The sequence below is a fragment of the Cyphomyrmex costatus genome, unplaced genomic scaffold, assembly GCF_001594065.2.
Source record: "Cyphomyrmex costatus isolate MS0001 unplaced genomic scaffold, Ccosl1.0 scaffold270, whole genome shotgun sequence".
Classification (NCBI taxonomy): Eukaryota; Metazoa; Arthropoda; class Insecta; order Hymenoptera; family Formicidae; genus Cyphomyrmex; species Cyphomyrmex costatus.
This window is the reverse complement of record NW_017276800.1, coordinates 242,044-269,957: the sequence shown is the minus strand read 5'-3', so window position 1 is coordinate 269,957 and position 27,914 is coordinate 242,044. Positions and strand designations below refer to the sequence as shown.

Sequence of the window (27,914 nt, the reverse complement as noted above, 5' to 3'; positions counted from 1 at the left end):
AATAGTATATGTATATGTGCCTTCAATAATAAGCAGATATTTTCGTATAACGATATTATATATGCATATATATATATATAAATTATTATATTTATATAAATATGAGTGAATCTTTGATATACGATTTTAAAGGTTTAGACACCAGAGTCGAATAATCGGATAAACTTTTACTATATAATTTTCCTCACATAAACATATTCTAAACTTTAGCACCTGATATTCGTGTTCTATAAAATTTATAGACGCTCTCTGATATTTTTTTCTCTTATATTTCCGAGAATTTAAAATATATAGAGAGTAACAATCGAATTTACAACAAAAAACATATATGGAATGTACGAATCTAAACTTTCGGCTCACGAAAGCATTAACGATTCCGAAACAGATTCATTGCCATCAGCAACGAATTCTTTTCCTCAGGAAAATTTCCATATATATATATTTTTTTTTTTCTCTTCCTGCAACTCGTTAATGTAGAGTTGGTGAAGATCATAGCAAGCCAACGTTCTTTACTCTTTTCGAAACACGTAACAATTTATGTCACGAAGATGATTTACTTCACGAACATTACAATGTAATTGAGCTACAATTGCGTAATTTACGATCACTGACGTGAAGGCACTACAGTTCTCCAAATGTATTTGCGCCGAAGCGCGTCCTTTATACAATCATATAAAAAATTATTATACATGCGTATATGTATTAAAGTTACAAGTATCAAAACTTCGTCGCGCGATAAATTCGTCGACGAGAAAAAACAAGATTGAATGCGACGATGGTGGATACTCATCGAGTTCTTCGTGTATCTTCCTTGACTTCTGATCTCCAAAGTCACATTTCTCGCTCCATTTAATTTTAAAAATATACAGCGCGGAGGAGAGAAAAGCTATTTATATGGCTACTTGTCGACATCTTTTTCGGCGTATATACGTTGTAGAAAATTCATGTCTATGCCGTAAAGTGGCTTCTAACGGATCGTAAAAACATCCTGCGAGAGAAACAGTCTTTTGAGATAGTCCGAGTACATCGAATGCAGATTTAATCGAACGTTCGACTATAAGGTCTTCATAGTTTTATCGATGTGTCTTAATGTCGTTTCGGGCACCGCGTCCGTCAACGCTTTACGAAAACCTTCGCAGCGAGTCAGTCGCCGAAACATCCTTTTCGCATGATTCCTATGGAAATTCAAGTTATGACGATCATGATTGCAATACTCTGAAGAAAAGTTTACTAATTTTTAATAAATCATTTGTTTGAATAAGTTAATTACTGAATATTTATTAAATGTAAAGTGGTATAAAAGAATCATTAATTTCATATAACTGTCATTTTTTAAAAAACGAATAAATATTTATTTATTGTAGGTAAATATTTAGTTAGATGCTATTCAAATAAATATGTAGTAAAATTTAATTCTTCCTTAGTGTATCGATTTCACGGATGTGAGAATGTATATTACAATGAGATCAATTGTAAATTCACTCACCTCGCATCTAGATTTCCATCCATCAACAACTTTGCGCCCGTGTTTAGCAATTTATCCCTTACATCGCGCGGTAAAATCATAATATGATCAGGTCCAATGCGATCGGTGATATCCGATAACAGTCGCGCGGTCGCCGCGCGAACAATAGCGTTTTGATGACTGGAAAATTGAAATCACAATCGAGAGATAAGCTTTGTCATACGAAAAAACGTTCTTCAATCGCAATTGGAAACTTACCTGGCTCCTCGAAGTACGATGATACCGATGGTTTTATGAGGCGGAAGATACTGCACCATCTGATCTAGCGCTGCGTTGCTGTCCGATCGAAGAAATCGATTGGTATCTGCTGTTCTGTGAAGCAACGGTCCAGCTATGTCGTCCAAATCCTACTCGAAGAGAAAATAAATAAGCGTTTGATAAAATGTTATAAAAATGTTTGAATGCCTATGCCTTTATGCGGAATGACATATATACATCTACCTGATCGATACCCCGAATCTGAGAACTGAAAACATCACCGGCAGCGAGACATGCAGCCCGTGCCACCTGCGATCGAAGATTCTTTATGTGTCGTCCTAAAAGCCTTCCTATCGTTCCAACCGTACAGACGTCCAAGCCTTCTGGATGCTGCTTCGAAATTTGTGACAGAGCTTTCAGACCTTTCATCGTTATTTCCCTGAAACGCAAGATACGCTCTGAATAATAAGTTCATTATATATATATATATATATATATAATCCTTGTTTCTTAATTATTCGGGTAATGAATTATTTAGACACCAAATGATTATGCTAATATTAATATAATATATTTTACAAAATCGACACGTACCAGTCTTTATTCTCGAGCTGTGAAAAGCACTGTTGTACCATTCGTTTGGATTTTTCCGAGGGCTTCTCCATAGCTCTCTTGTTAGAAGGCATTCGACACCTACTAGGACCGCGTACTGGTACTTTCGAGGGCATTCTTCTACGTGATTCGACATCTTCTGCAGGTTCAGACTACAGAGGAGTTCCAGAAGCATTAATTTTGTATGTGTTTTACGACAAGTTGTATAACATTTTAGCAATAACTTTAAGTGTCTTATATATAATTATTTTGATAGCCCAACAAAATTTATTTTCAGATCTGTATCTATTTAAATTTTTAGATACTTTAACAAAACCGTTTTTTCTATGTTAAAATTCTATTGTACAAAGAAGTGTCTTATTGCTATACATATCGTACCTCTATCTTCAATATTCCTGGCTCCGTATTCGTTTCGCTTGCGCTATCTTTACTTTGTTTGTCCTCCAAAGCATCGTTCACGCTGGATTCTTCTTCCGTGGACTAGATAATTATATCTCAATCAGAATGTGTCCTTCAATAGGCAGTTTAATTGTATAAAAACATCTTACTTCTTGAGTATTAATCTTATTATGCGGATTATCATTTTCGACGCTTCTCGTGTTCTCGTACTCGACGGTTTCGTGAGAATGGGGCCTTGATGCGATGATAATTGCTGGTGAATCACCGACTATACTGATGTCTATAGGCGGGTGACCAACGGTGTCCAATGATCGAATGGAAGCATCCTCGTTAGGTACTATGGAAGCGATTATTCTCTCCTCATTGAAATCCCTGGGAGTCTCAATCTGACATTTAAAAAATCAAATTTAAATAGAAGACACCATGGAGTAAATATTAATATTAAAAAAAGGAACTTGTATTTCATTTAATTTAATACAGTTTAAAATACGCAATGATTGTTTATAAATTTTACTTGCTATTATTATCAACGGTATATGAAAGAGAAATGTAATTTCGCATATATAATAATATTATATTTTTTTAATGATTTATCGTCTATACTGACCAAATTGCGCGAACCACAACGAGAATTTCGCTTGGTCGGCGAATTAGAGATTGGCGAATGATGAGTACTGTGATTAGGCGTCAGATACAACGATTCCGATTTTTTGGGACTGATTGTAACTTTCGTGTCTTCGTACGAGGGTAGAATCCGCTCGTTCGATAACGCGGATACAACTGATCTTCGCGCGCTCGACCTGTCGTCCTCCGGTTGTTCGGGAACGCCGGAGCTGCTTTCTGTGCTTCTATTGCAATTTTCATCCACGGTAATTAACTCATGATTTGAATGCCTGGAAATCGATCCAATTCGACTGGCCGGTTTCATATCATCCTCGCTGCTCCATTCCTTCGACACCTCGTCCACAGTCGATGCATCTGCCGTCGTGATTGGGTACTCCATTTTGTTGGTATCCAACGACGTCTAAAATTTTTCGAGAAGTTATTCCGTTGGATTGTACAATGCCGAATTATCTTAACTCACATTTGTAGAAAGAACAGAAATATCTGATAAAAATAATAGTATCTGAGCTCGAATTCAATGACATCTCCTCGAATTAAATACATTTCAATGACAATGACACTTTTTTTTTAAACATAATGTTATTGTATAAAGTTCACTTTACATGATCTATAATTCACGATAGAGTTCGAGAAACAGAATTCTATTTATAATTTTATGTATCAAATAATATAAATACAATTTTAAATGAGAAAAATTTCTTTTATTACAAAAAATACGACATCGAATACATAGGTTAAATTATAATTTATGTCACTTATATATATGGCTAAGCTTTTATAGATTTTCAATTTTCATTACACCAGTATAATTGATCAATCACGAGTAATTATACCCTATAATATATATATTTGATACGATTCTTTCATATTTATAAAAATAAAGCATTATAGTGTGATAAATTTATAATTCTAATTATTTATATGTTTTTTGAATTACGCAATGCGTAAAATTATAAATAGATCGCGAATTATACATTGTCTTTAAGCAAGCTTGAATGTCTGTTAAATAGATATGTAGCTGAATAACTTCAGCAATTTCAAGCATAGTCTATTTGAACTTTAATCTGACGTTTAATTACCATAATACTTAATGGTGAAAAACAAAATGTTGCGTCAAACGATAGACTCCGGTTAAGTTTTCGCTGAGGAAGTAATGACTCCAAATATGCAAAAAAATCTATTACTGAATTACTCTTCGTCGGTGATAGACCACCCTGTATACGCAAAGATTACGATTTACAAATTGGATTTGTCAGCGGTTCGTCGCACTGTGAGAGGAAAAAAATACTAGTAAAGACGATGATTTCTTACGAAAAAGGAATCGACGTTGTCGTGAGTGGCGCTTTGGCGATTCGCCGCCGTCTGTTCCGTGATAACGTCGAACGCCGGATCGCCAGCGTTCAGGCTCTGCGGGGTTGACGATTCACTATTATCATTGTCATTGTAATCTTGCAACGTCGCGTCCTGATTTTCCTCTGGTCCCGATCGGTCATTCCTGGAAATGTCCGACGACGAACTGCTCGCGCTTTTCGGACGTTCGCACGTGCCGATTGAGAAGGAACGCAAAAACTCTAGGAATTCAGAACGTTCAGAGATGTTATAATACATGCTCACTGTAAGACGTCAATAAATGTTTAAAAAATCTCATTGGCAGATCCAGAAATTTGTTACAGGAAAGGCCATTGGCGCGCCGCAAGTGAAACTTTTTTTAAGATCAAATATGAAAAGAATATAGAATGTTAAATTATATTACATTGAAATATAATAGTAATATTAAATATATAATTCATAAAATGTTTTATTTAAATTTTTATTAACACAAGAAAATAATATAATGGTATCTATATATGTTTTTTACATCTATAGAAGTTTCTTAAATTAAACAAAATTTTGGAATAAAATTGTAATTAAGTATTTCAGAAATATTAAAAATATATATAAGATTTCGTTACAAATATTTTTAGAAAAGAAGACTCCACAAGGGGGGCTATATGACCTCCTCGTGGATTCGCTAGAGTGTAAGAAATGAGTCTTGGCGTGGAATTTTCCGTCTGCAAGTTTGTAAATATCGCGAGGCTTAATAGACACTAATTTAAATGTATTGCAATTTGGAAGATGGGACGGGCTATCGATCGGACTTTCCGCTGCAGCGCGACGTTCGATCGTACCTTAGACTTGACCAGCGGAATATTGATTACCTCGGCCGGCGCGTCAGCTAGACCTAAACTCTATATGCATGCACAACGACGAGGTGAAGAACCTCTCGTTCCATTTCGCTATGTTTCCAGTTGCGCGCTTCAGGCCAAAAGTCTACATTGTATTTCATTTATTATATCTCTTTGCTGAGAATGCGAGTCCTTTTAATACACAGCGCGATTGATGTGCAAGATGTGCGATCCGATGTATCACATCAGGTGTTACATAAAAGATAACCATCATATCCATGAGAATGTTAATTTTTTGATAACACTTTAAATTTAAGCGACAAAAGTGTAGATGTCACTTCTGTAGAGTTCAATTAAGTGTCAAAAGTAAAAATTAAATTGAAAATGTCAGAACTTCCTGCTGGCGAACGTTTTCGAGAAAGAGAACTGCATACCTTGGTACCGCGATTCCTCCTTGTTCGAATTTTGCACGTGACAGCCTTTCGCTTCGGGCGAGAAGTGACGCCTGTTTCGTACATTGTATTCTTCCTCGTTCACCGTCGTTGCTTTATTACTGCAAGAGATGTAAAAATAGAAATCGACTTGAAAGTAATTTCACATGCAACTATTGCGCGACATATTAATGTTTCAGTAATGGCGGGGTTAGTGCGCAAAATGGTATTTTCATGCGAGCTTTAGTTACATATCTACATGATTATAAGCTGAAACACGACGAATCTATATTCCAGAATAGCAAATCGAGGTAAGTAAAATAATACAAGTGTTATGTAAAACTAACGTGTCTTTTATACTTGAGCGTATAAAATTTAATTAACGTAATAATATTTAAATTAGCCGATTATTTGATCAAGCCGAGATGAGCTTTCCTCAAAATTACGTGATTATCTTTTTTATAGTAACATTTTTAAGCTTTTAATATGGAGTTTTGTTTTACACTTCACATTGAAAAAATTGTATTTTTGAATATTTGAAAAGTACTGACTGAATATTTACTAAGTATATTTATTTTTGATACAAAAAACATTCATTTGATATAACTACGATTCTTTTATTCAATAAATATTTATTATACTTATTGTAAGTAAATTAAGTTAATACTATTTAAAAACAAATATTTATATTAAAATTTAATATATTTTTCTCAATGCACAGCAACTGACACCGTTTCTCTTTTTATTCGATCGATATCATATCTATTTTCTTTTCATAAAGAATAGAATATTATCTTTATCGACAGTGCTTCTGCGGTTTTCAATATTAATCAACTATTATACATCTATTATAAATCGCGCTACATCTTTCATCCTTCTCAAATTCGATCCGCGATGGTCAACATACACCGTGTCGCTGTTTCGATTCAATCTCAAAGCGATGACCGGCGTCGTTGTAGTGATGATGGTCGAGATGGACGCGTTGCCGTCTCCATCGCCGTCGTTGTCGCGGCTAACACCGACCGACTTCCTGCATCGGAAGACACACGGACAGCAAAACAGGACGGCGTTCGCGATTTTATGTTCGCCGGACCTGCTTACCGGTCGTGCCTCACCGACGAGGGCATCTCCGTTCATCTCCTTCATCTCGATCGGCCAGAACTTGAAGATCATCCCGCACAAAACTTGAAATTCATATCCGCGATACCTCATCAACGATTTCGTATGAAAGTTCTCGGTCGTGGCCGTGAAACGGGTTTCGTTTCACCCGATGGATTGACCCTCGGGGTCAGCGAATGCGACGTCATGGTTTGAACGATTTGTTGCAATACTGTTTCATAATCGTTATTTATTTACGATCATATTCGTTCACAAATTACAAAAAAATTCCTCCTTTGTAAATAAATAAAAAATTATCCTGTTATTATAAAAAAAAGAACGATTTTGCTGAAATATCTGAAAATTTAACTAATTTACACACAAAATTATTTTCAGATATCTAGCTAAATTTTTAAATGGGTACATACACCATATTGCAATAAAATTTATTTTTTTTTCTTTCCAGGCATCAAAATTTTACTATTAAAGTCTAGCCACTTTACTAAATTTTATTATATCTATTAGCATTTCTAATTTTTATCTCTTAATCTCCGAACCTTACGTCTTCTTTATTTAATTTTTTTTAAATTTTATGCCATTTAGGAAGTAATTAATATTGTATAACATAATAATACGAATGGAAAAGGTTAAATGTTACCAAGTTTCGACCTTTCTCAATCGTTAGAACGGTAAAAGGAAATAAGCGCGCGAGCTCCGAAGAATCAATCGATACTAATGACAATTTCAAACATTGGCGAACACTTTATCATAACGCTCTGTGCGTCGTGATATGTATGAAATCGATGCGTTGGAATGTCCGAACCGCGAAACGCGCGCAGAAACGTGAAAGATCGAGCTACAGATTAGTTATCGATCAAGTGTGTTCAAGAGACTTATATTCCAAAAACATATATCATTACGGTCGTACATTTTATATCCATCTTTTCTACGAATTCACTCTTTTTCATTCCATTTCACTTACTCCTGCATCAGATGTTTCTATTCCCGAATATTATTATTCTCTAAATTCTTTCGAATGAAATCTAAAGAGGAAATATTAGGCCAAAGAAGAGTCGTAGAAAATAGTGACTTAATTTTCTTTAAGAGTGGATTTCACTCTAAAAGTTTTAGGTCGGTATTCATAGTCGATTCTTGTATTTTCTAAGATGTCATGAACCGATCAAACAGTCGCACAACATCTTAAGACATTACTTAAAACGGTTTTGAAATAAGAATAGATTTTAAAAAGTAACTTTCTTGTTTTACATATATACTATTTCATTTTTTAACGTACTATTCTTGCAATCTTACGATACACCGGAACTCGCGAGTCGCATTTAAGTCGCCACATATTCCCGCGAATTGGTCAAATCCGCAATTGCCCTACGACTATCGTGTACGATACGTCGAACTAGCAACGATTCGATCGAGATTACGATGTTCATCGTTCTGCCATCCGTTACTTGGCAACTTTTCAAGGGCGAACCTTGCATAACGCAAACAGCTGCGCGAAATCCACGTGTCCACGTTCTCTACGCACAACGCTCTCTGAGCACTCGCTGTCATTCGATTTAAATGACAGAGGTCGGTGACACTCGCGCGTAATGTTAAACGAATTCAATTAGTTTATCGCTGATAGATTTTCTCGCGGTGAACCTCATACGAGGAGAAAATAGCGAGAGAAAATAGCAAACGCGGATGAGGACCATGTTGGACGACAAGGAGGCATACTTCATAATTGCGAAGGATATACGCGCTCGTAACAATCGACGACGTACGCACGACTGTGGCACATAGCAGAGACGGCAAGCGTCCCGACGCTGACCGCTGCCACCGCCACCCCCACATCGTCCCCGCCCCATGTCCGTTCGTTTCCCCGACCTCCGCACTTTACTTCTTTTTAACCGCATGGCAGAGAAAAGGGCAGAGACATGAAAAATTTGAGAAATCGAGGTGCAATTCCGATTTTTAAAAACATGCAAAAAAATATGTGATGGAACAGAAGGAGGAATAAAAGATGCACGAATGAAAAACCGAGTGATAACGTACTCTCTAAAATTTTGAGTGAATTATCATTTTGAAAAACGAAATTTTATTTTTAAAGATAATATTTTATTCTTAAAGATTGTTTTTCAAGACTAGCTCAATTTTCACCCTTTAAAGTAGGATTCCACTCCAAAAAATTTAGAGAGTAAAAAGGAAATAAGCAAATAAGAAATTTGATACAAATTTAACAATCATAATAAAAATGTAAAATTGAAAACTCAATTTGGATGGATAAAAAATATATAATCAAGTTTTCTTTTAAATTTTCTTGTCTCGAGGACATTTTCTACGAAGACTCAGATATCACCCTTTCGAGACCCTCTTATGAGACGGTAAACCAGGCTGACCATAACTCACCCTTCTCCCCTTACGTGGTCACGAAAGAAGGGTTGGCAGAGTCATGCGATCCGAGTGAAACGCGGTTAAAGGAGGTTGAAAGATGCCAAGCACATTTATCGCTTTTCCACCACAGGTCATGGAGTCTACTCCAAGTTTCTTATAATCTCGAGAAGATCACGATATTAAAATATTGTACTTAAAATTCAATCTTATTGATATAAAAAAACGAGGCTATTATCATTTTACAACTTTGGTTTAAAATTTATTTTACTTGTCGACATGCTAAAGTGAAATTCCCGAACGTTTCATCAGCTCAATCATGCAATTTCTCGAAAAATCGATGTTTCGAAGAAATCAACACACTGAGTCAGAGGTTACACACTCGGAGAAATTTTTTTTTTGCTTTCAGAAATTCTTTCATTTTTCACAGTGCTAATCAAATTCAGATGGTGAGAATTCAATATTAAAAAAACTAATTTTTTGCAATTTGCACATAAAGTATCTCCCTTTGATATTCGCCGTTATAATGGATATTCCAGAATATTGAATAGCGATTAGTGGCCGGCTTATTGTTAGACGTAAAATATTCAATGAGAGGAGGAATAGACGATATAGAGTACGGCAAGGCGTTTCGACAATCTACAATAGTCCCGCATGTTACACACCATGCACATAGCACCCGCGTCATTATATCCGTTGCACTCTCAGGTAGTGCGAATTTTCAGTTGTATAACTTCTGCACGGAAGAGACGAAAGAACGATTGAGGCATTTTTCTATCGTGCGGCATGCGCGCTTTTCTTCGTCTTTTCATTATTTTTCCTTTTCTTAATTTTATCGACCGACTAATTCGAGCAGTCAGAATTAGTCCACTTGCGATATAGTGGCATGTTTTGCGAGTCTTATGCGAAGGCGTGTTAAATGTTAAGTCGCAATTCTCGCGATCTTGATGAGGTAACGAAACAGAAAAGTTGCACACTTATATACATATAAATTTAGAGCCGATCGGAGTATATCGGCTGTAAAAATCGCTGGCACGCAAGGTGATTTTTGTCGACCTAAAATCCGCCACTCTATCGACAATTTGGATCTTGCTACACACACACAAGTTAAGTCTTAAGAATAATGTGTCACGTGGGCAGAGAGATTGAGATTAAGCGAAATATGAGGTCGCGTACCTTGCCAGGTCGATAATATTACGATTACTATTTCAGCTTATATTATTATTTCAAGCATATAAAATATTGTTAGAGGTGACAGTCTCTAATAATTTTATTTCTTTAGCCGCGCAAATTCTTGCAAGTCTCATTTCAAGATAAATTTTCATGTGCCGTGCAAACAAATGTTTTAACGACAAAGAGAATCATATGGTCAAAATTGTCGAATATCAAACGTCAATTTTGATGATGTAATCCTTTTCAGTATGAATTTATTTGAATTTTAAAGCTCAATCTCTCACCGATTTGGTAGACAATATTTACGCATATCATCTCGCGTGACGATACACCGGCATCTTGCTCGCAAGTTATTTTAAGATCTAATTGATCTTGTCTGATGAGAATTAATGAAGCGTTTAAGAAAAAAAAGACCAGAAAGAGAAAAATTCCTGCTATATCTTATGATTGCGTGCCGACGTGATTTTATTTAAAAAATTCTACTCTATGAAAAGCAAAGAACTTACATGTCGTACATCGACGCGGCGTGAAATCTGTTGGAAGTCAACTGTCGTGATCGGTGAAGTTGTGACGGGGATAACGATCGCAATCTTCTGCGATGAGAACTGGCGAAACTTTCTGAAGAAGGGCGCCTGTTCTCCTGTGAATTTAACGAAATTAAGTCCATCTCAGTTTTGTGCTCTGTCGCTGCTGTATCTTTTATTCTACGATCATTGGGCTGCGACAATTTACGTAAATCAATACTTATTGTTAAATATATTTAAATCCTAAGGCGCTAAATTTGAAACTGAGTTCTAAATACAAAATTAAAAGATTTGAATCTCTTCAGACACCCGTATCCAAAATGATTCGTTTATTTTCAACCAGAAATTTTCTCCATGGAAAAAACGTTTTATGTCACGATTTCGGACATAGTACTGTCTGGGTCAGAATTAGGATTCAAATATAAAAATTCCGATGACTTATTTTAGCGTAAGATTTACCCAATATCTCGCGTTCCTATCCCTATCCGCAGGAACTTGCGTATCCAGATTCTGAGAGTCCTGATACACGCGGATTGATGGATTTGGAGGAGTTTGTAACGGCCCGTAGACATTTTTATCCATAAGCTTCCTTTGGCGCTCGAGAATCGAGTTATACCTGTAAAAGAAAAAAATCAATTATATAAATAAATTGTATTAGCTGAAGAAGACTCCAAAGTGAATCGAAACGTTTAATTGCTAAGAAGGAAGAATAAATTGAAAACTCACGTACTTATAACCACGTTTGTACTCTTATTGGCTCTATTACATCATTATATGTATATAAATAAATATTTTTTCAACCAAAAAGAGATTACTTCTGTTAAAACTCACGCTTCGACGAGTGTTTGTTGCTGCATATTTCTGGATAGCGAACGTTGACATCCTCCCGCGTAATTCGAACTTTTGTTCTCGTTCATAAATTTATTGTCCATGAATCTGTCGTAACTGTGCGAATTGTCATCCGAAAAGATTACTTCTCTGTTTCCTACTATATCCTACAAAATCATAAACATAATTGCAATTTGCATTTTTATTTATACAAAATTAATTATTGCACAATATTTAAAATTTAATTTACGTATAAAATTTATGATACAACTGACATTATACATGATATTTTAACTTAATTAATTTAATATCTGAAGAGAATTGTGATATATAAAGAAAAAAACAAAATTAAAAATTACTTTCTATATATATCGAGTCATAATTTTTCTTCTGTGAACGAGAGAATAATTTGAAATATTTAGCTTACACTGTATTCTCTATTTACTCCCAAAGTCTTTGTGTAAGGAGCTGGCCGATAACTATTAGAATGTGAATCAAATGTTTGATTCAAGGTCTGATTTTCTTCTTGTTGAAAACGTTTTCGTCGTTGATATATTGCTGCGTACGATCTATGCATACAATATTAACGCAATATATATGTAATATTCATTTAACTTGAAATAAATTTGTGTTTTCTATATTATGAAGAATGCTCACCCGACATTTTCCTGTCGCAAATTTATCCGATTTCGATTACTATCTAACACGTCAGTCGTTTGCTTTCGTGAATTGGAATTGACATATTCCAAGTTGAGGGATTTGTCACGATTTTGTGATGTTATTTTGGAACGCTCACGCGACAATAATACTGGTATCCTGGATTCTCCTCTGAGAGCAATACTTTCCTATAAGTATATTTTTTAAACACTTCTTTACTTTGTATTTATATATACATATACACATATATATATATATAATATATATTAGGTATTTGTAATAGCATTTTGTGATGTAATTTTTATAAATTATACAACAAGAATAATTTATAATATTTCATTTCACTATAAGACAGTCTTACCTTTTCTTTAGCTACTTCATTAATGTCTCTGCGATTTCGCATTTTTTGCTGGAAATTGTCAGAAATTTCTCTATGATTTTTAGCATCCGTCTCAACGAAATCGTACTGGTCTAATGGCGTGTAAATTGATCGCAATTGTTCTTCGAATCTTAAATTGGCATTTAAAGACACTCCTAGAAAATTTAAATTATCCTTTCAAATTCTTGTTAGATTTAATCAGACTGGTCAGAATGACCAGTTAGAGTAGAATTCAGAAAAGATTGCATTACCCGCATTTGCGTGTCGCCCATTCAGTCCTTTTATCTCATTTTCATTGTTCTGTAACAGAAAAAAATACTCGATCCTTAAATACAAGCATAACATTACACGTCTATTAATCATGTGATATTTAAAAAATGTAATCGGTTAAATATATATGTAATCGTTGCGATATTTTATTGCGAGACATGGATGCTCGTTACTACATAAAAAATAAAATAAAAAATAAAAAAAGAGAAATTAAAATAACCTATGTATTATCTTAAGAATATTTTGCGTTTTATATGCTGCAAAACACCATCGAATTTAATTAAAAACAAACAAACTCTACGCTGGTATAAAATATTAAATTTTGGAGATGATATATTCTTAGCAACATTCTCCTTTACGTTACAGTGTATTATATCGACGACCTTATGAAACAACTTATAAATATTCATCTTGTAAATATTAGTTGACGATATTAAGACGCGAATGCAAATCATGAAAAATATGATGTTATTAAATCACGCAGAAAGTTAGTGCTTTCCGTGTTTTAAGTTCCTTACTCATAATGAGAAATACTCGAGGTGATATGCAAAATAAAGCTTGAGAGAAAAGATGTATATTCTGTCGCTACTTCCTACTTCATTGTGTATTTGATATTTCAACATTTGCATTGCAAAGTTGATATCTCGTCTCGATAAGTAACAACAATGACATTGAAAAAGTAACGTGCAATACATCGCACCGTACTTAATGAGAAATCAATAATACTTTTCGTGTAAAGTAATATTACTAATGTCTCTGAGAATTGTTAATATTGTAATATGTCAATTAGATATTCTTTGCTATATACAAAACGTGTAGAAATATATGTATCATAAAATCGTTATAATATAAAATCTCGTTATATAAAATTAGAAAATTGTTATTAATTACTATCTTTCTTTATATTATTTATAAACTGATTTCTCTTAAATAAATATATATTTGTCACAACACGGTCGTATAAGAAACGAAAGAAGTAAAATGGAAAATATGCAATCCAACGTACATTAATTTGTGACTGCCAGGCCGTCGATTGCTCAGTCTTGGCTTGTAATCCGACACCTAGGGCAACAAGATTGGGTCTCTCTATCCACGGACTCTCGCGATTATTCAAGAAATCGTTTCTAAAATGACACGACATTTCAGGTAATTTTAGGCAAATATATAATTCGAGCTTCCTTGAATAATCATATGCAGTTACCTGGATGCTCTCCCCTGTGCTGATCTGGACGTGGCGATAATCTGACCTCTACTACGACCGGTGCCAGGCGAGACTGAACCGCTTCCTGCCACGATCCAATCAACGTCGGGACCTAAAAATTGTCTTCTCGTAAAAATCAAAGATGCACGTTGAATGAATAATATGAATATACATATGTAGGATTTTTAATTATACAAAAATTTGCAATTACACTTGCGTTGTATTCGAAATAATATAAATGTATAATCGTGCACTTTTAGAGAAAAAAGAAGTATAATATGCGTGTAATCAAGAGAATAGGCTTTATGATATATAATATGCAGATAATCATGTAATATCAAACTTCGTTTTACATTAAAATGTCACGCAATGTCATGGCTGCTTTTAAATTTTATTAGAAACTAATTACGTGATTTCTTCTATGCAGCTATAAAAGGAAAATTAACTTATTGATTACGCTACCTGATATTGTATCTTATATTACAATATCTTCTAATTATATAAAATCTATTTAGTTTATAACATTTCAAACTTTATTATTTTTTACAATAAATATATAACGATAGAACAAAGTTTCTATTGCAACGCGACTCTCGTACAATAAAATTTCTTTTTTAGAGTACTATCGTCAATAAAACTTATACTTTGTCGTAAGATTTTATCTACACGGGTGCATTATGCTTTCCTCGCTTATTCCCGGTTGTTATTACCAGTAGCGATCTGAACAGTCGGTGAAATTTGCAAACCGTACACCACGAGACCATCGGCCGACACCAGGGGTAATGACTTCCTAGCCAACCGTGCTCTAATGGCGGCCAACATCGCTTCGGCATCGGGGTTTCCCTCACTTACCCGTCTTCCCGCTTCAAGGACCACCTACAAACGAACGAGGTGTTGTTTCATTCAATGCTCAAGATTAAATAGGCTCTCTATAATAAATCATTATCTTCTTCTATAAGTTAAGTCGTAAAAAATTGGTCAATCACAATCGAATGTGAAAACACTAATCGACTATATATATATGATCGGTCAATTTTTTATGGCTAAAAATTTAAAGCCTATAGGTAACGGCTTATAGTAGAAAGTCCATGAAGGGTAAGATATACAAAGAACTTACGCAATACCTAGATAAATCAATATTTTGAGTTTGCTATCAGTTATGTCTTTATACTGATTGGCTGATTCATTTACGTATTATTACTGTATGTTTTTCTGTGTGCCATGGGTTTAACACTCGAATAAAAAATAGTTTTACCTCGGAATCGTAGATCTGCCCCAAAACAGCCAAGGTGTCGAGCGCAGCCTGACGTACTCTGCGTCGTCGATCTGCGACCATCGTCGCCACTCGGATGGCTACAGTTTCCAGCTTGAACTCAGTGCTAGGAAATGTCACCAGTGAGAAGATCAGCAGCTGCAACGCGTTCTCTCTTGTCTGCGTAAAAAACGAATTTAGTGTTAAAATGTGTGACACAAAAAATTTGTAGAATAAATCTCGCTCTAAAGAGTGACATTTTTTCAACATTTTTGTCAAATCTTCATTCTTTAAAGTAAATGATTCTATCCCAAAAGAATTTAGAGAGACCTTGGTGTTTCTGGCACTCAGACAATGTGGTTGCAGTAATTGTTCCAAGAGCAGGCTAGGCTTGAGCCGTAACATCGCGATTCGAGCGAGTTGCGCCGCGGATGGACCACCTTGTCTAGCCAAGCCCCAGGCCAGCTGCGCCAATTTCTTTCTTAGTGCATTCTCCGAGACACCGGCAACCACTACCTAAAATATTAAATAGTTTCTAAAAACACATACGAAAGTATAGCTCTAAAAAGTTTAACGATATAAGCTTTAGAAAGTTGAATAACAATACGTCATGAACCTTTGGTATTAAAAGTTATAGAATATTATTTTCTTTCCGCATCGCACTAAAAGTGTCTTTTACGCAATTCTCGCACGTGGCTATACATGTCATAAGTGGCCTTGCTGCTTGCGCTTCAAAACTTGGTAATTCAAGTTTAAATGCTCCTAAGGCTGAGAATGCGCGGATATAAATGTCGTAAATTCACAAGAATCTCGCGCTACCGAAACATTCACTGAATTTTAATGGCTTGAGTAACAATTTCATATTTTTAAACTTTTTAATAAATATTTGTTTGAATAGTTCTCAGTAAATATTTACTAAATACATACATATATATATTTATTTACTATAAATGCCTTAGCATTTACTATAATTACCTTAGCACCATTCAAAGAAATATGTATTAAGATTCAATAATAAATCTTTTTTTGTTGTGCAACATATTGTTCTCGTGGCTTTTAAGAATTAAACTCGGCTTTAAAAGAAACTTTTTAAAATACAAAAAAAAATATATATATATATAGGACATATAGGAATCAAATAATGATAAACTAAAAACTAAATTATATAATATGTGTATTTAAAAAAATTAATCCAAAAACAAATAAATAATATTATAGGCCTACTACATGTTTCGGCTTTATATTAAGACCTCTTCAAATATAAAAAAAAATTATAAAATTACGCAAAAAATTAAAGCTAAATATTCGCATATTTATAAGTAATACTGATAAATGTTCAAACAGAGAGACATGGAAATTGCTTGTCATGCAATTGCAGATTGACCGAATACGAAAAATTAAAAAGAAACTTTTTAAACATCGAAATTTGGAGATGTCGAGTTTAAGACCGATGACAGATATCATCCCGGTTTATCGCGCATATATATTACATAATAACTAGGCTTGCAGCGTTATCCGTCGGCGATTGCCGGCGGCGATAAATTAGCCTAAATCTCGGTGTATTTAAGGGTGATCTTGAGGTGCGAGGAATTACGAGCTCACCTTCGCCACCGCTAAGCCGGCGGCGGCCACGCGGCAGCTCCTTTCACCGCCGAGCACCGCATGCAAGAGCGATCCTAATCGCGACTCTATCGCGATTAGCGCCGAGGACGTCCGCAAAGCTGACGCGACTCTTTCTAGACCTCTGACACGCGCTCGCCAGTCGTCCTGCAAAAGTGACAAGATATCAAACGAAAAGATGATTGGAATTTCTGCGACACGTCATACATCGTAACCGTCTAATCCATTCCACGTGATATTTTATCAGTTACACTTCGACGTCATCAAATATTTAATCGCAAAGAAAAAAGTTTATCATCTCATTTTAATTGCGTGGTAAGAGAGAAATTTTTATTTATGTAATATATGAATATTTAAATTTTTGTTATAAAGTTTGATGCGCTTAACGTTGGAATCTCCGATGGTGTCATTTTGGCTCATCATTTCAATTTTTTTTAATTAAATATACAGTACAAAATATTGAAAATATATGATAATATAAATAATTCTAATGGAATAAATAATATCAAAATAATTTTTCAATAACAAATGAAATCAAGGAAATTGCCAAATTGATACCTTCGATAATTCTAGTGGAATATTATCAATGGTCCTAGTGTTAAATATTAATATTGCTTAAATAATTTAAAAATGTATGATCCTCGTCGAAAAAAGATCACCAACTTACGCACCAAAATGTCTGAAGAATAAAAGTTAATTTTATCATAAGATCGATTTCGCCGATTGTTTCATTCTTCTATCCATGCAATCGTCTCGCGTGCACATGCAAATCTCCCAACAATTACACGTGATAAGAATAAGCCGCATTTATCCGGTTGTTCTCGGGATTAACTAGTCAAATACTCGAGTAAAATCTAATCTCTAAAACGTCACTTTAATCACATATGTTAGTCATTTCTAATACATCTTTCTAACAATACTTGATTTTCTTCTACTTTCGCGATTTCCTTCTATTTCATCTCCTGAATAAAAACAAATTAGAATAAAAGAATTCCTCCTGCGGCAGATTCAATTACAAACAGGTGAGCAGTGTCGCTAGAAATTCACAGTCGACATTATTGATCGTCGCAGCGGAACTGAACGCAATACATCCGCATTTTCACCGCGTGCACTTCTATCGAGCTCTATAACCGCAGAATCGATACGAACACATCGCATTAATATATTTTTTTACCGCATTCTTCACGGTTTCGGTGTATGCAATTAACCTTTTCAATAATTTTTTAACGTCTTCATCCGTTTTCGTGTCGACGAATGAACAAAGGCGACGAGTCTAAGCAGAGTGTATCTATCGATATATACTTCTACTTGCGCCACAATGAATCAGAGAACAGTTTGAAAATTGCACTTACAGCCACGTCGGTGCAACGCGACGGGTACAATTGCCGACGATTTACATATACACGGGAATGACGCCTTCCTGGACCTGAACGACGCGGCACGCAACACGTGCCTAATTATTTTCTTGCAGCTTACCACGCGCGTTTGCCCTCTCTTATATATGCCCGTCCGTAGCATAACGATCCGCGAGGCAGATCTCCCGTCGTTTTTCACCCGCGGAATATTCATACGGGCGCTGATATCAGCCTCGAAGAGTTGTATCACGCGGCATGATATAAGAGTATGTACGTTTGCGCTCATAAAGTCTAAAATTTATATAGCGCGTAAAAAACAGAAGCGATAGTATTTATTGTTCTCATCCTGAATCACTAAGAAAGGAAAAGCCAAGTCCTCGAAGAATTTTTGCATCTCGCGTAATTTATCGAAATTATCACGTTTTCGCGATTTAATTGAGAAGAATATAACACAGAAGTTTACAGCTGTAATGTTTGCGATATTATTACAATGTTAGGTATTGGAATGATCTGCGTATGGGAACTACAGAGATCATGAAACATCTACGTTTCGAAAATTTCTGCTTCCATAATAACATTCTATAATAATTTTAGTTGAAAATTTAATTTCCTAAATATTTATGATAAATAAAAAAAGATTACGTCAAGCAACTTTGTTAAATCTTTTTGCCGAGAATCGACTTTATATTGAACTTTAAAGCACCTAGTCCAGGTGAGATAGAGCCCGCAGGTGACATCGCGAATCAATTATGCAGCATAATACGATGTTGCGAATAAGTCGAAGCCTTGCTCGAGATTGTATATTATATATATATATATATATATGTGTACATATATATTCTGTTCCCTTGATTGCGGCGAACGATGTCTCACGGAAATCGATCGTGTGGCATCAGTATTTATTTTCACAGGCCTCTCGTAGACGCACGTCGACGAGGTCGCACGTGCATTCATAAAAAGGTCTAGTGCAGCCGGTGCAGCGACCTTGAAGTTACTCGGTGAATGAACATAAAGCATACTTTCGATCTGCACAGTTGCTGGAACTTTAATCATACATGCGTTAATACTGCGAGTACAATGTTTCCTTATATAAATTTAGCAGTATTATATTATTATAATTGATCCGCGACTGCTTATCTTTTAAAAGACACGATCGACACAAGCCGTCGGTTCTATCCTTCATGGCATATTCAATGAATAACACAGATAGAATGATACACTTATGTCGACTGTGTCTTTTAAAAGAAGAACAGCCAGTATTAACTTTTCAAGGTTGATTTTTTCGCAGTAATAAATTTTATCGCTGATCGTTGATTAATCGAATTTGGATTTTATCGTTCGTATATATATATATATATAAATTTTTATTTTTTACATTTCTGCTCTAAGAAAAGATTATATGATCGCTATCCAGAGCGATTGCACCGTTTGAACAGCTGAGCTAACGGAATTAGTATGCCTAGAACCTGCGGAATTCTTTGGCCATGACATTCCCCACTCACACTTCAGGAGTGGACTTATTTACCGAACTGGTTTATCTATCTGTCCTATCTCTCGTTAAAATTGATTAAAATAATATAAAATGTTTTATGGAATAGAAATTAAAATACAGTTAAACATACATCATATTGGCGCATTTTTAACACATCTACACAATCAATATTAGATATTAGAAGATATTTAAAAAAATGACAATTTGTTGTGAAGCAATAAATTTAATGCATATAAACTGCAGACAGAATCGTCCATATCATAAAAAACGATGGTGCATTTATAACAATACTTTGTTATAATTGTTTGTTACCAAATAGATTGCTTGGGGCTGGCAGTACTTTAGATCCATCACTGTCGGGAAACGGTGCACGAAACTGGTCAGTGTCAGTTGCCTCGGCAGAAGGCGGAGAGAATGTTCGTCTCGTGAGTTTTAGAAAATTACGTCGTTGAAAAATCATAAGCGGAGGATACGCCAAATGATACATTTGCAAAACTGTGAACGTGAGAACCATATCTCGCCATATCGATATAATCATGTTGCGGCAGCGGAAACGCGCGCTCTTCCGGATACTTCAAATCATCATCTGTCTTGGAATTGTCTTCTTGATGCTGAAGCTATCCCTCGCCGTTATCGGCGATGAGAGCAGACCTCTTCCTATCGACGACGATCTGAGAAAACTGATGGTAAGTCACTGAGATTTGAAATCTCAAGGAGATTGAGTATAATTCTGCATCGTTTATCCCAGATCGAGGCTGAAGCGGACAACATGAGACGATTGTTGAATGTTGAAAGAGTATGTAAAAAATATAATTTGGGGTTTTATCGAAAGCTTGCCGATAATTCTCCATTTAGGCATCCACCTGCACCGCAGTATGCCGTCTTCTATATGGATAGGTTCGTAAAAAGTATCAGAGAGAAAAAAAGAAAATATATTTCAGCTATTAACGATCGATAAAATGTCAAGATGATGATTTCTGCACAGAGTACACAACATATCATACTGTCCAGTATACAAAGCCGGCACCACAACCTGGCTCTACAATTTTTGTCTGTTAATGAACGTGCCCGAGGAGACGCTAAACAATGGTAAAGAGCAGCTGTCGACTATCGCCAGAAGAGTGATACCGGAACTTGAGTATCCTGAGGCCGATCGCGTTTTGACAACGAGCAGAAGATTGTTGGTCGTGCGACATCCTTTCGAGAGGGTGCTAAGCGCCTATCGTGATAAACTGGAAAACTCCATCGCCGGACGGGAACACGGGACGCTTCACTTCTATCGCAAATACGGAGCCAAGATTGTGCAAAAGTATCGCAGTAAGTCGTGAGAACAATAAAATGAAGGAGAAACATTGATTAAAAATTGTTTTTTTTTATTCTGCGCGATAACCGTTACCACGAGAACAGATTTATTTTTACGATTATATAATCCTTCTATTGATAAATATATATATAATTACTTTCTTACCTTTTCATTACCACATTTCGTTCTCGTTAAAAATATAAATTTTGTTACTGTTTAAAATTCGATATAGATATATCGAATAAGCGTTCATTGATTGAAGGGTTAACTTTTAAGTTTTGACAACGTATCAAATATATTTTAATATTATTAAAGAAAAAAGGCTATGAATTTGATAAATTTTTAGAAGAAAATTTCACGGAGCCACGATTGAATCAAGTGATTCGACGCGAGGGTGTACCGCCGCCAGCTGGGGTTGAACCGACCTTCCAAGAGTTCGTCGAATACATGATCGAGACTGACCTAGGTAGTTACGGAGACGACCACTGGATGCCATATTATCTCTTTTGCACGCCGTGCCTCGTTAAATACGACATTATCTCGAAGGTATCGAAAATTGCATCCGAAATCGCTGAATATCGCTTGTAATCTTTTGCGTTAACACTAAAAGTACCCAAGTAGCACATACGTAGAGTTTACAAAGCGTCAAGAAAGCGCGAAAAAATCATATAAGCGCTCTTTTAACGCTTTATAGATATTGCTGTGCTACTTTAGGAATAAAAGTATCAAGCGAATAAATTACTATGAAAATAAAAAAATTGAAAAATTAAATATTTGATTATAATGTAAAACATAATGAAAATATTAAAAAAAATTCTGTTTTTTATACAAGAGAAATATAATATTATATAATTTAAAAGATAGAATCAGTCAATAATGAGACCGCTATCGGTACGTCTACTATCAAATAATTAAAAAATGTTAAATATGTATGTATTGAAATTTCTATAAGGAATATCTCATATTAGCAATTATTTTAGAGCTCATGTAACGTAATAATAATTTTTCAGGTGGAATCGCTGTGGAGAGATCAGGTGTATACAATCAATAAATTAGGATTGCAAGACAGGATCAAGCCTAGATGGAGACATAGTAACAGTTATATTAACGCCTCCAAAATATACTTCAGCCAGTTAAACAAAGAAATGGTGCGGAGACTGTACGAGAAATTAAGACTGGATTTTGAACTGTTTGATTATTCGCCTGATATTTACTACGAATATGCTACGTTTATTAATTAAAATTGATCGAGTGTAATGAGTTCTGCGTCAACAGTCTTTTATAATATTATAATATTATAATATAATTATCGTGTCTAGAGCACTGATGTAAATCATCGATGGCCACAGAGCAGGCACCTTATTCGTGAGATTTAAAAAAACAAAAGAGAAAAATACGTTAAGCCTGTACACGCGCACACGTAATCCTGATAATTGATGGAGCTTAAATCACGTTACGTCACGCGACGAACTTTTGTCGACGACGAAAATCGATCGACCTACTTCTCACCATACCTAATGTATCGGACCGGCGGTTTGTCCTAAAGTCAAGGGTCCTTGAGTGGACACGTTAATCGTCAAGGATCGCGACGTTGAAGCAGGGCATTACCCTGTTAACACGCGGCAAGAATGGTGCCAAATGAATCTCACACAAATTTCCACGAAGTCACATCTAACTTAAATTTCATCAAAGAATAACATCACGATTTTTTCCAACTGTGATATATAATATATATTAAGGTCTATGAGTCCAACTGAATTACAGCTGAATGTTCATAGTTTTAAAGATCTCTTCCCTTTGTTATTTGCGAGTTAATTTTTAAATATAATTTCTATATATAATCCAATATCATTGGGAGTACAAATTAGTTCTGTTTTCCAAAAGATGATCGCCTCCAAAAACGGGTCATTTTTTCAAGATGAAATTCGAAAATTGCCTGAGAGATGGGAAAAAGTAGTAGCCAGCGATGGGCAATACTTTAATTAATCTGTTCATTCATTTTGTTTTGAAATAAATGCATTTTTGAACACAAAAGAAAACGGACCGAACTAATTTGTACACCTAATAAATATGAAGACTTCGATCAGTTTAATACAATATTATTTGGGGAATTTCAAGAGTGATACCAAAAATATAATTATTATTTATAAACATAAGTTTTAACGATGGAGATAAATACAGGCAAAGCTGCATTTATCAAGAGATGTATTTATACTAATTGTAAATATTTCATCAAAAAAATCAACGATACGTTTTATATAATAAAATTTGCACGTGCATCAATTTACCTTGTTGTGCAGGTCATCCAACACCTCCTGGCCAACCAATCCCAATTCCTCCCAGCTAGGTTCCTGCGGTTTACCCTCGCTCTCGCTACTACTACAAGTGACACTTTCGTTCCCCTCTGACGAGTTCTCCTTCTTTCTGTCGTACTGGCTGTGCCACTCTTTTTGTCCCTCACCGTTCACGATGGTCACCGCACGATCGTCCGTAATTATGCCGCAAGTACGCACGTCTCGTTCATCGTCGTCATCATCGTCGTCATTGTCGATGAAGTCGCCGCCGGGCAGACAATCTATTTGCTCATTGCACTCGTTTACTGGTGATCCGAACGGGAAACTGTTGGACCTGCGAGACAAGTTGTTTCCTGACGACTTCTGTTCGTTCAAACATTCCCTTTCTAACTCGAAGCCATCGTCCTTCTCTCGGAATGTCTTTTTACGTTCTGGACTTGATGATTTTATCATCCTGTAATTCTTCTCTTGCTTCAAAAAAGCTTCAGAAACATTACTTCTGTTCAAATCGGTCGCATTCACGTGATCGTTTCTCTTAAGGATCATCGCTTGCTCCCCCTTTGAAGATATGTTATTCGAGGTTTCTATCGCTGCAACCTGAACTGACTTAGACAGATCATTTTCATCGTTACTTCTTGTCAATTTGTCTTCACTATTTGCTGACAGCGCAATAGCCTGAACTAACATAATTTCTTCTTTCTTTGACGTTTCATTAATTTCTTGCGAACTACTGCTTATGCGAGAAGCTTCATTTTCTAGAATCGTTTGATCACTACTTTTTCTAACTTTTTTCGTGTTCTTTATTTCTTCCTTTGCTGAATTGATTACAATGAGAGGTCCACCCGTCTTCGTCAAAATACTTTTCTTAGGACTTAGCTGTGCGTTGTGCGTGTACTCTCTCTTAGGACTGCTGGATGCTGACCTGGAAGCTCTCTTCGATCTTCGCTTCTCCATGTGAGGACTGCAGGGTTGTGACGATGGTCGCCTCCTCGTCATTTCCGGCATCTTAGTGGCTGGCGACACCGGAAGTGGAATCCTCGTCTTAGGCGTTATCTCGATTGATTCTGTCTCGTCGCTGTCGGGTGTCCTTAGTTTCACGATCTCGCCGCCAAAGTGGACACGTCTGGGTGTCCTGCGTTTATCTGCGGACAATGATTTTTCAACAACGCTGTTTTTCGCGTCGATCTCTTTCCAATTTTTTTTTCCCTCGTTATCCTCGCTATCATCGTCGTCTTTTTCTTCTAGGATTGTCATCGTGATGGCTGTCTCCTCATTGAACTTGATCTCGGTTGCCAGAACAACTCTTGACGGTGGTATCGCACCTCCGGCGTTCGGTATCTGATCGTCTTCTTCCTCAGCGATACCAGAAGTGTCGCTGTCGCTATCCCAGGATTTGTCAAAGGCGCGCTCTTTCTTGTCAGCCTTCATAATGTCCTGCGTGCGGTTTCTGTCCTGCTTGTTTTTGGTCGGCTTGATATTATATATTTTGGAGAGAACATCAATATTCTTCTTAAACTTGTCGTCATAATCTGCCAAGTAACTCTCGAATTCTTCCTCACCGACTACGTCACGGATCTTCATGAGAGACTTCAGAACGGCTTCTTGATGTGGTACCTGGACTAATCGTGAGGCGAAGGCGATCGTGGCATCCTTCAGAATTTGCGTTGTTGGAGGAGGACTATTCAAAGATGGAAAGAGCAGCAGAGGTGCACTCAGGATTACGCCTGTCGTCACGTTTGTTTGAAACGGATTGTGAGCATCCGGGCGATTCAAACCGTCATGAAGGATCTGAAATAAAGAAAAGCATTTCTTGATAAGGCATTATTATTTTCGTAAAAATTAAACGCTCATAAAACGACCACAGAAAAGTTTTAGAAACTCGTGTAATACTTGGATTGAGAAATAATAATTGAGAATTTAAAAAGAAATAAGTTCCTTTAAAAAGAAATAAGTTACGGACGCTTACGTTTTTAACCATGTTTTCCCTGTTGGGGCTATGAACCAGGTAGACCCGCAGCGTGTCCAGGGCGCCTTTACGAACCGCCGGCGCTGGATGTCCCAAATTATTGATCAGCTCCTGCACCACTGGTTGCATGACCTTGTCAACGACATCGGTATTCAGCGTCGGCAAAACGTCCATCAGTACCCGTAGGGCGTGTTGGCGAACCTCCCATTCCGGATCCCGAAGTCTCTCGGAGATCTCGATGAAGGTGGCCTGCGTGTCGACCTCGGACGGAAATCTATGCGTACGCACCTATCCAAAGATGATCAGCTTGTTAAATTTATTCATGTTTAAAAAGGAAAACTATAAGGAGATAGAACATATATATAGGAATACACGCTAAAACTTTTAAAATGAATTGTCATTTCGAAGAGTAAAATTTCAAAAGTAGCTCGATTTCTTTTTCTCCATTCTTTTTTACTATTGGCTCAATTTTCACTTTTTAGAGTTTCCACCACAAAAAATTTAAAGCATATAAAATATTGTATTCTTATTCCGAACGTACCACGTGTTCCCAAAGAGGTGTGAGTTGTATTGCTTGTCCAGACGGAGGAGCGGACGTCATTCTACGTCGCGCCTGGTGACAATGATGACGATTACCTCGCCGTGCTGACGAACCGTTGTCCTCCGACAAGGACGATGGTCGAGCGACGGGAAGCGACGCGGGTTCTTCCTGGGGCTGCAGCGGCCCCGTATCTGTCGATCCTGTCATAGATGACGACAAGCAGCCAGACATATCCCCCTACGTCTCGTCCTTCGGGTACCACCGATTGTCCGTCATGATCTCCAGCGAATTTGTCTCCTCACCATTCATCGATGGTTCTAATGACATATATATGTGCGATTGCTATGCTAAAATAAAATTACATGAAATTGTATCAAATTGATATACCCTCTCGCCTTTACCTTTGAACTTTAAGATTAATATTCGCGCCCCTCCTCTATAAATCTTTCTACATAAATTACGAAAAAAACTGGCAGGTAGTTTCTTAAAATTATCGAAAGAAGAAAAAGGGTTTCATAGCGCAGTACAATAATGATAACCACGATAATAATAGTAATATAAGGAAAAGATAGATTGATCCTTATAACTAAGTTAACTAACTTAACTAGAATTGTAAAGACCGGATATGCTGACATAAATGTAGATATGCCAATTTAACGATCGACATCGTAAGGTCGAGGTTCCTATGGCTTAAAAATTACAGCGAAAGTCCCAAACAAGGAGTTACCAGAGTTTTTATTGGTAATTTAAAATGTAAAATCTGTTATTCCATATTAGAGCGCGAATTAAATTTTATGTATTAAGATTTCTTCATCGTGTTTGTAAGTATATATTGGATTGTGACGTCCAAAGAGCGAATGAAGCCGCACCAGTGGAGGAACATATACAACTCGCACCTGATTGCGCCTCGCTTTAATATTATATTCGATATTACTCGAACGAGAGAAGTCGAGTCCTTCCAAATGTCCATCAAATCATCCTACAGTTCCCCATCACCCTCACGACTTCCTTCAAAACCGACGGTGAATGACTGACGTTTGTTTTGCTTCCGGGATGTATGATGCACGATTGACGTTGCAAAGACAGCTGTCGCTGTCAAAGAGGCAATGCTTATCATGCGATATGAATGGTATCATTTCCGAGACGAAATGCATAATTCATGAACGTATCTCGTAAATAAGAAAAACCGGTCAAAACACAGTCAAGTTTTGCACACGTCTTTCGCTTTGTCTATTATATATATATATATATATATACCTGAAAATGTATATTATTAATATACATTTCGCCCAATACGCGCATTTTGCACGAAGGTAAATCCTTCTGATTCTGATCATCATCTCTGACGATCGCCGAAAGATGATAGAAGTATTTCAACAACATTAACGTTAAAATTGTATCGATATTATGTGGATAAACCGGTACTTTTAAGGAAAAATCACCTCGCGAGAGGGAAGTCTCGCCAAGTTTATCATTAAATCTCTCACGACATGAACCGTGTGTAAAAAAGTAGCACACACGAAACGCGATTGCATAATACGGGGAAAAACGTGCGTACACCTCATATATTTTTTTGAAACATACATGATAATAATTAAAATTCTCGTGCTTTTAAAAGCTTT

At 36.2% G+C, this 27,914-nt stretch overlaps 1 protein-coding gene across 1 annotated transcript; it reads right to left on the bottom strand.

Moving 5' to 3' along the window:
- Nucleotides 1–418: 418 nt before the first annotated feature.
- LOC108774646 (uncharacterized) lies at nucleotides 419–26,523 on the bottom strand. Its single transcript, XM_018540796.1, has 26 exons — nucleotides 26,293–26,523; nucleotides 25,752–26,039; nucleotides 23,780–25,573; nucleotides 17,324–17,488; nucleotides 16,052–16,237; nucleotides 15,725–15,901; nucleotides 15,180–15,345; nucleotides 14,470–14,581; nucleotides 14,275–14,392; nucleotides 13,250–13,298; nucleotides 12,981–13,153; nucleotides 12,620–12,807; nucleotides 12,390–12,531; nucleotides 11,966–12,129; nucleotides 11,594–11,750; nucleotides 11,117–11,328; nucleotides 5,958–6,076; nucleotides 4,670–4,929; nucleotides 3,342–3,758; nucleotides 2,884–3,120; nucleotides 2,714–2,815; nucleotides 2,318–2,487; nucleotides 1,967–2,162; nucleotides 1,724–1,872; nucleotides 1,487–1,645; nucleotides 419–1,175 (listed from the first exon to the last, which is right to left on the bottom strand). Exons 1-26 carry the CDS (start codon nucleotides 26,521–26,523, stop codon nucleotides 1,055–1,057), a joined length of 6,252 nt encoding a protein of 2,083 aa, XP_018396298.1. The 3' UTR covers nucleotides 419–1,054.
- Between the last annotated feature and the right edge of the window lie 1,391 nt (nucleotides 26,524–27,914).

Coding starts and splice junctions, on each gene's coding strand:
- LOC108774646 (XM_018540796.1), bottom strand. CDS start 26,523: ATGTCTGGCTGCTTGTCGTCATCTATGACAGGATCGACAGATACGGGG. Junction 13,154..13,249: donor TGGGCGACACGCAAATGCGG/GTAATGCAATCT, acceptor TAAATTTTCTAG/GAGTGTCTTTAAATGCCAAT. Junction 6,077..11,116: donor GCCGCGTCGATGTACGACAT/GTAAGTTCTTTG, acceptor CATCTCTTGCAG/TAATAAAGCAACGACGGTGA.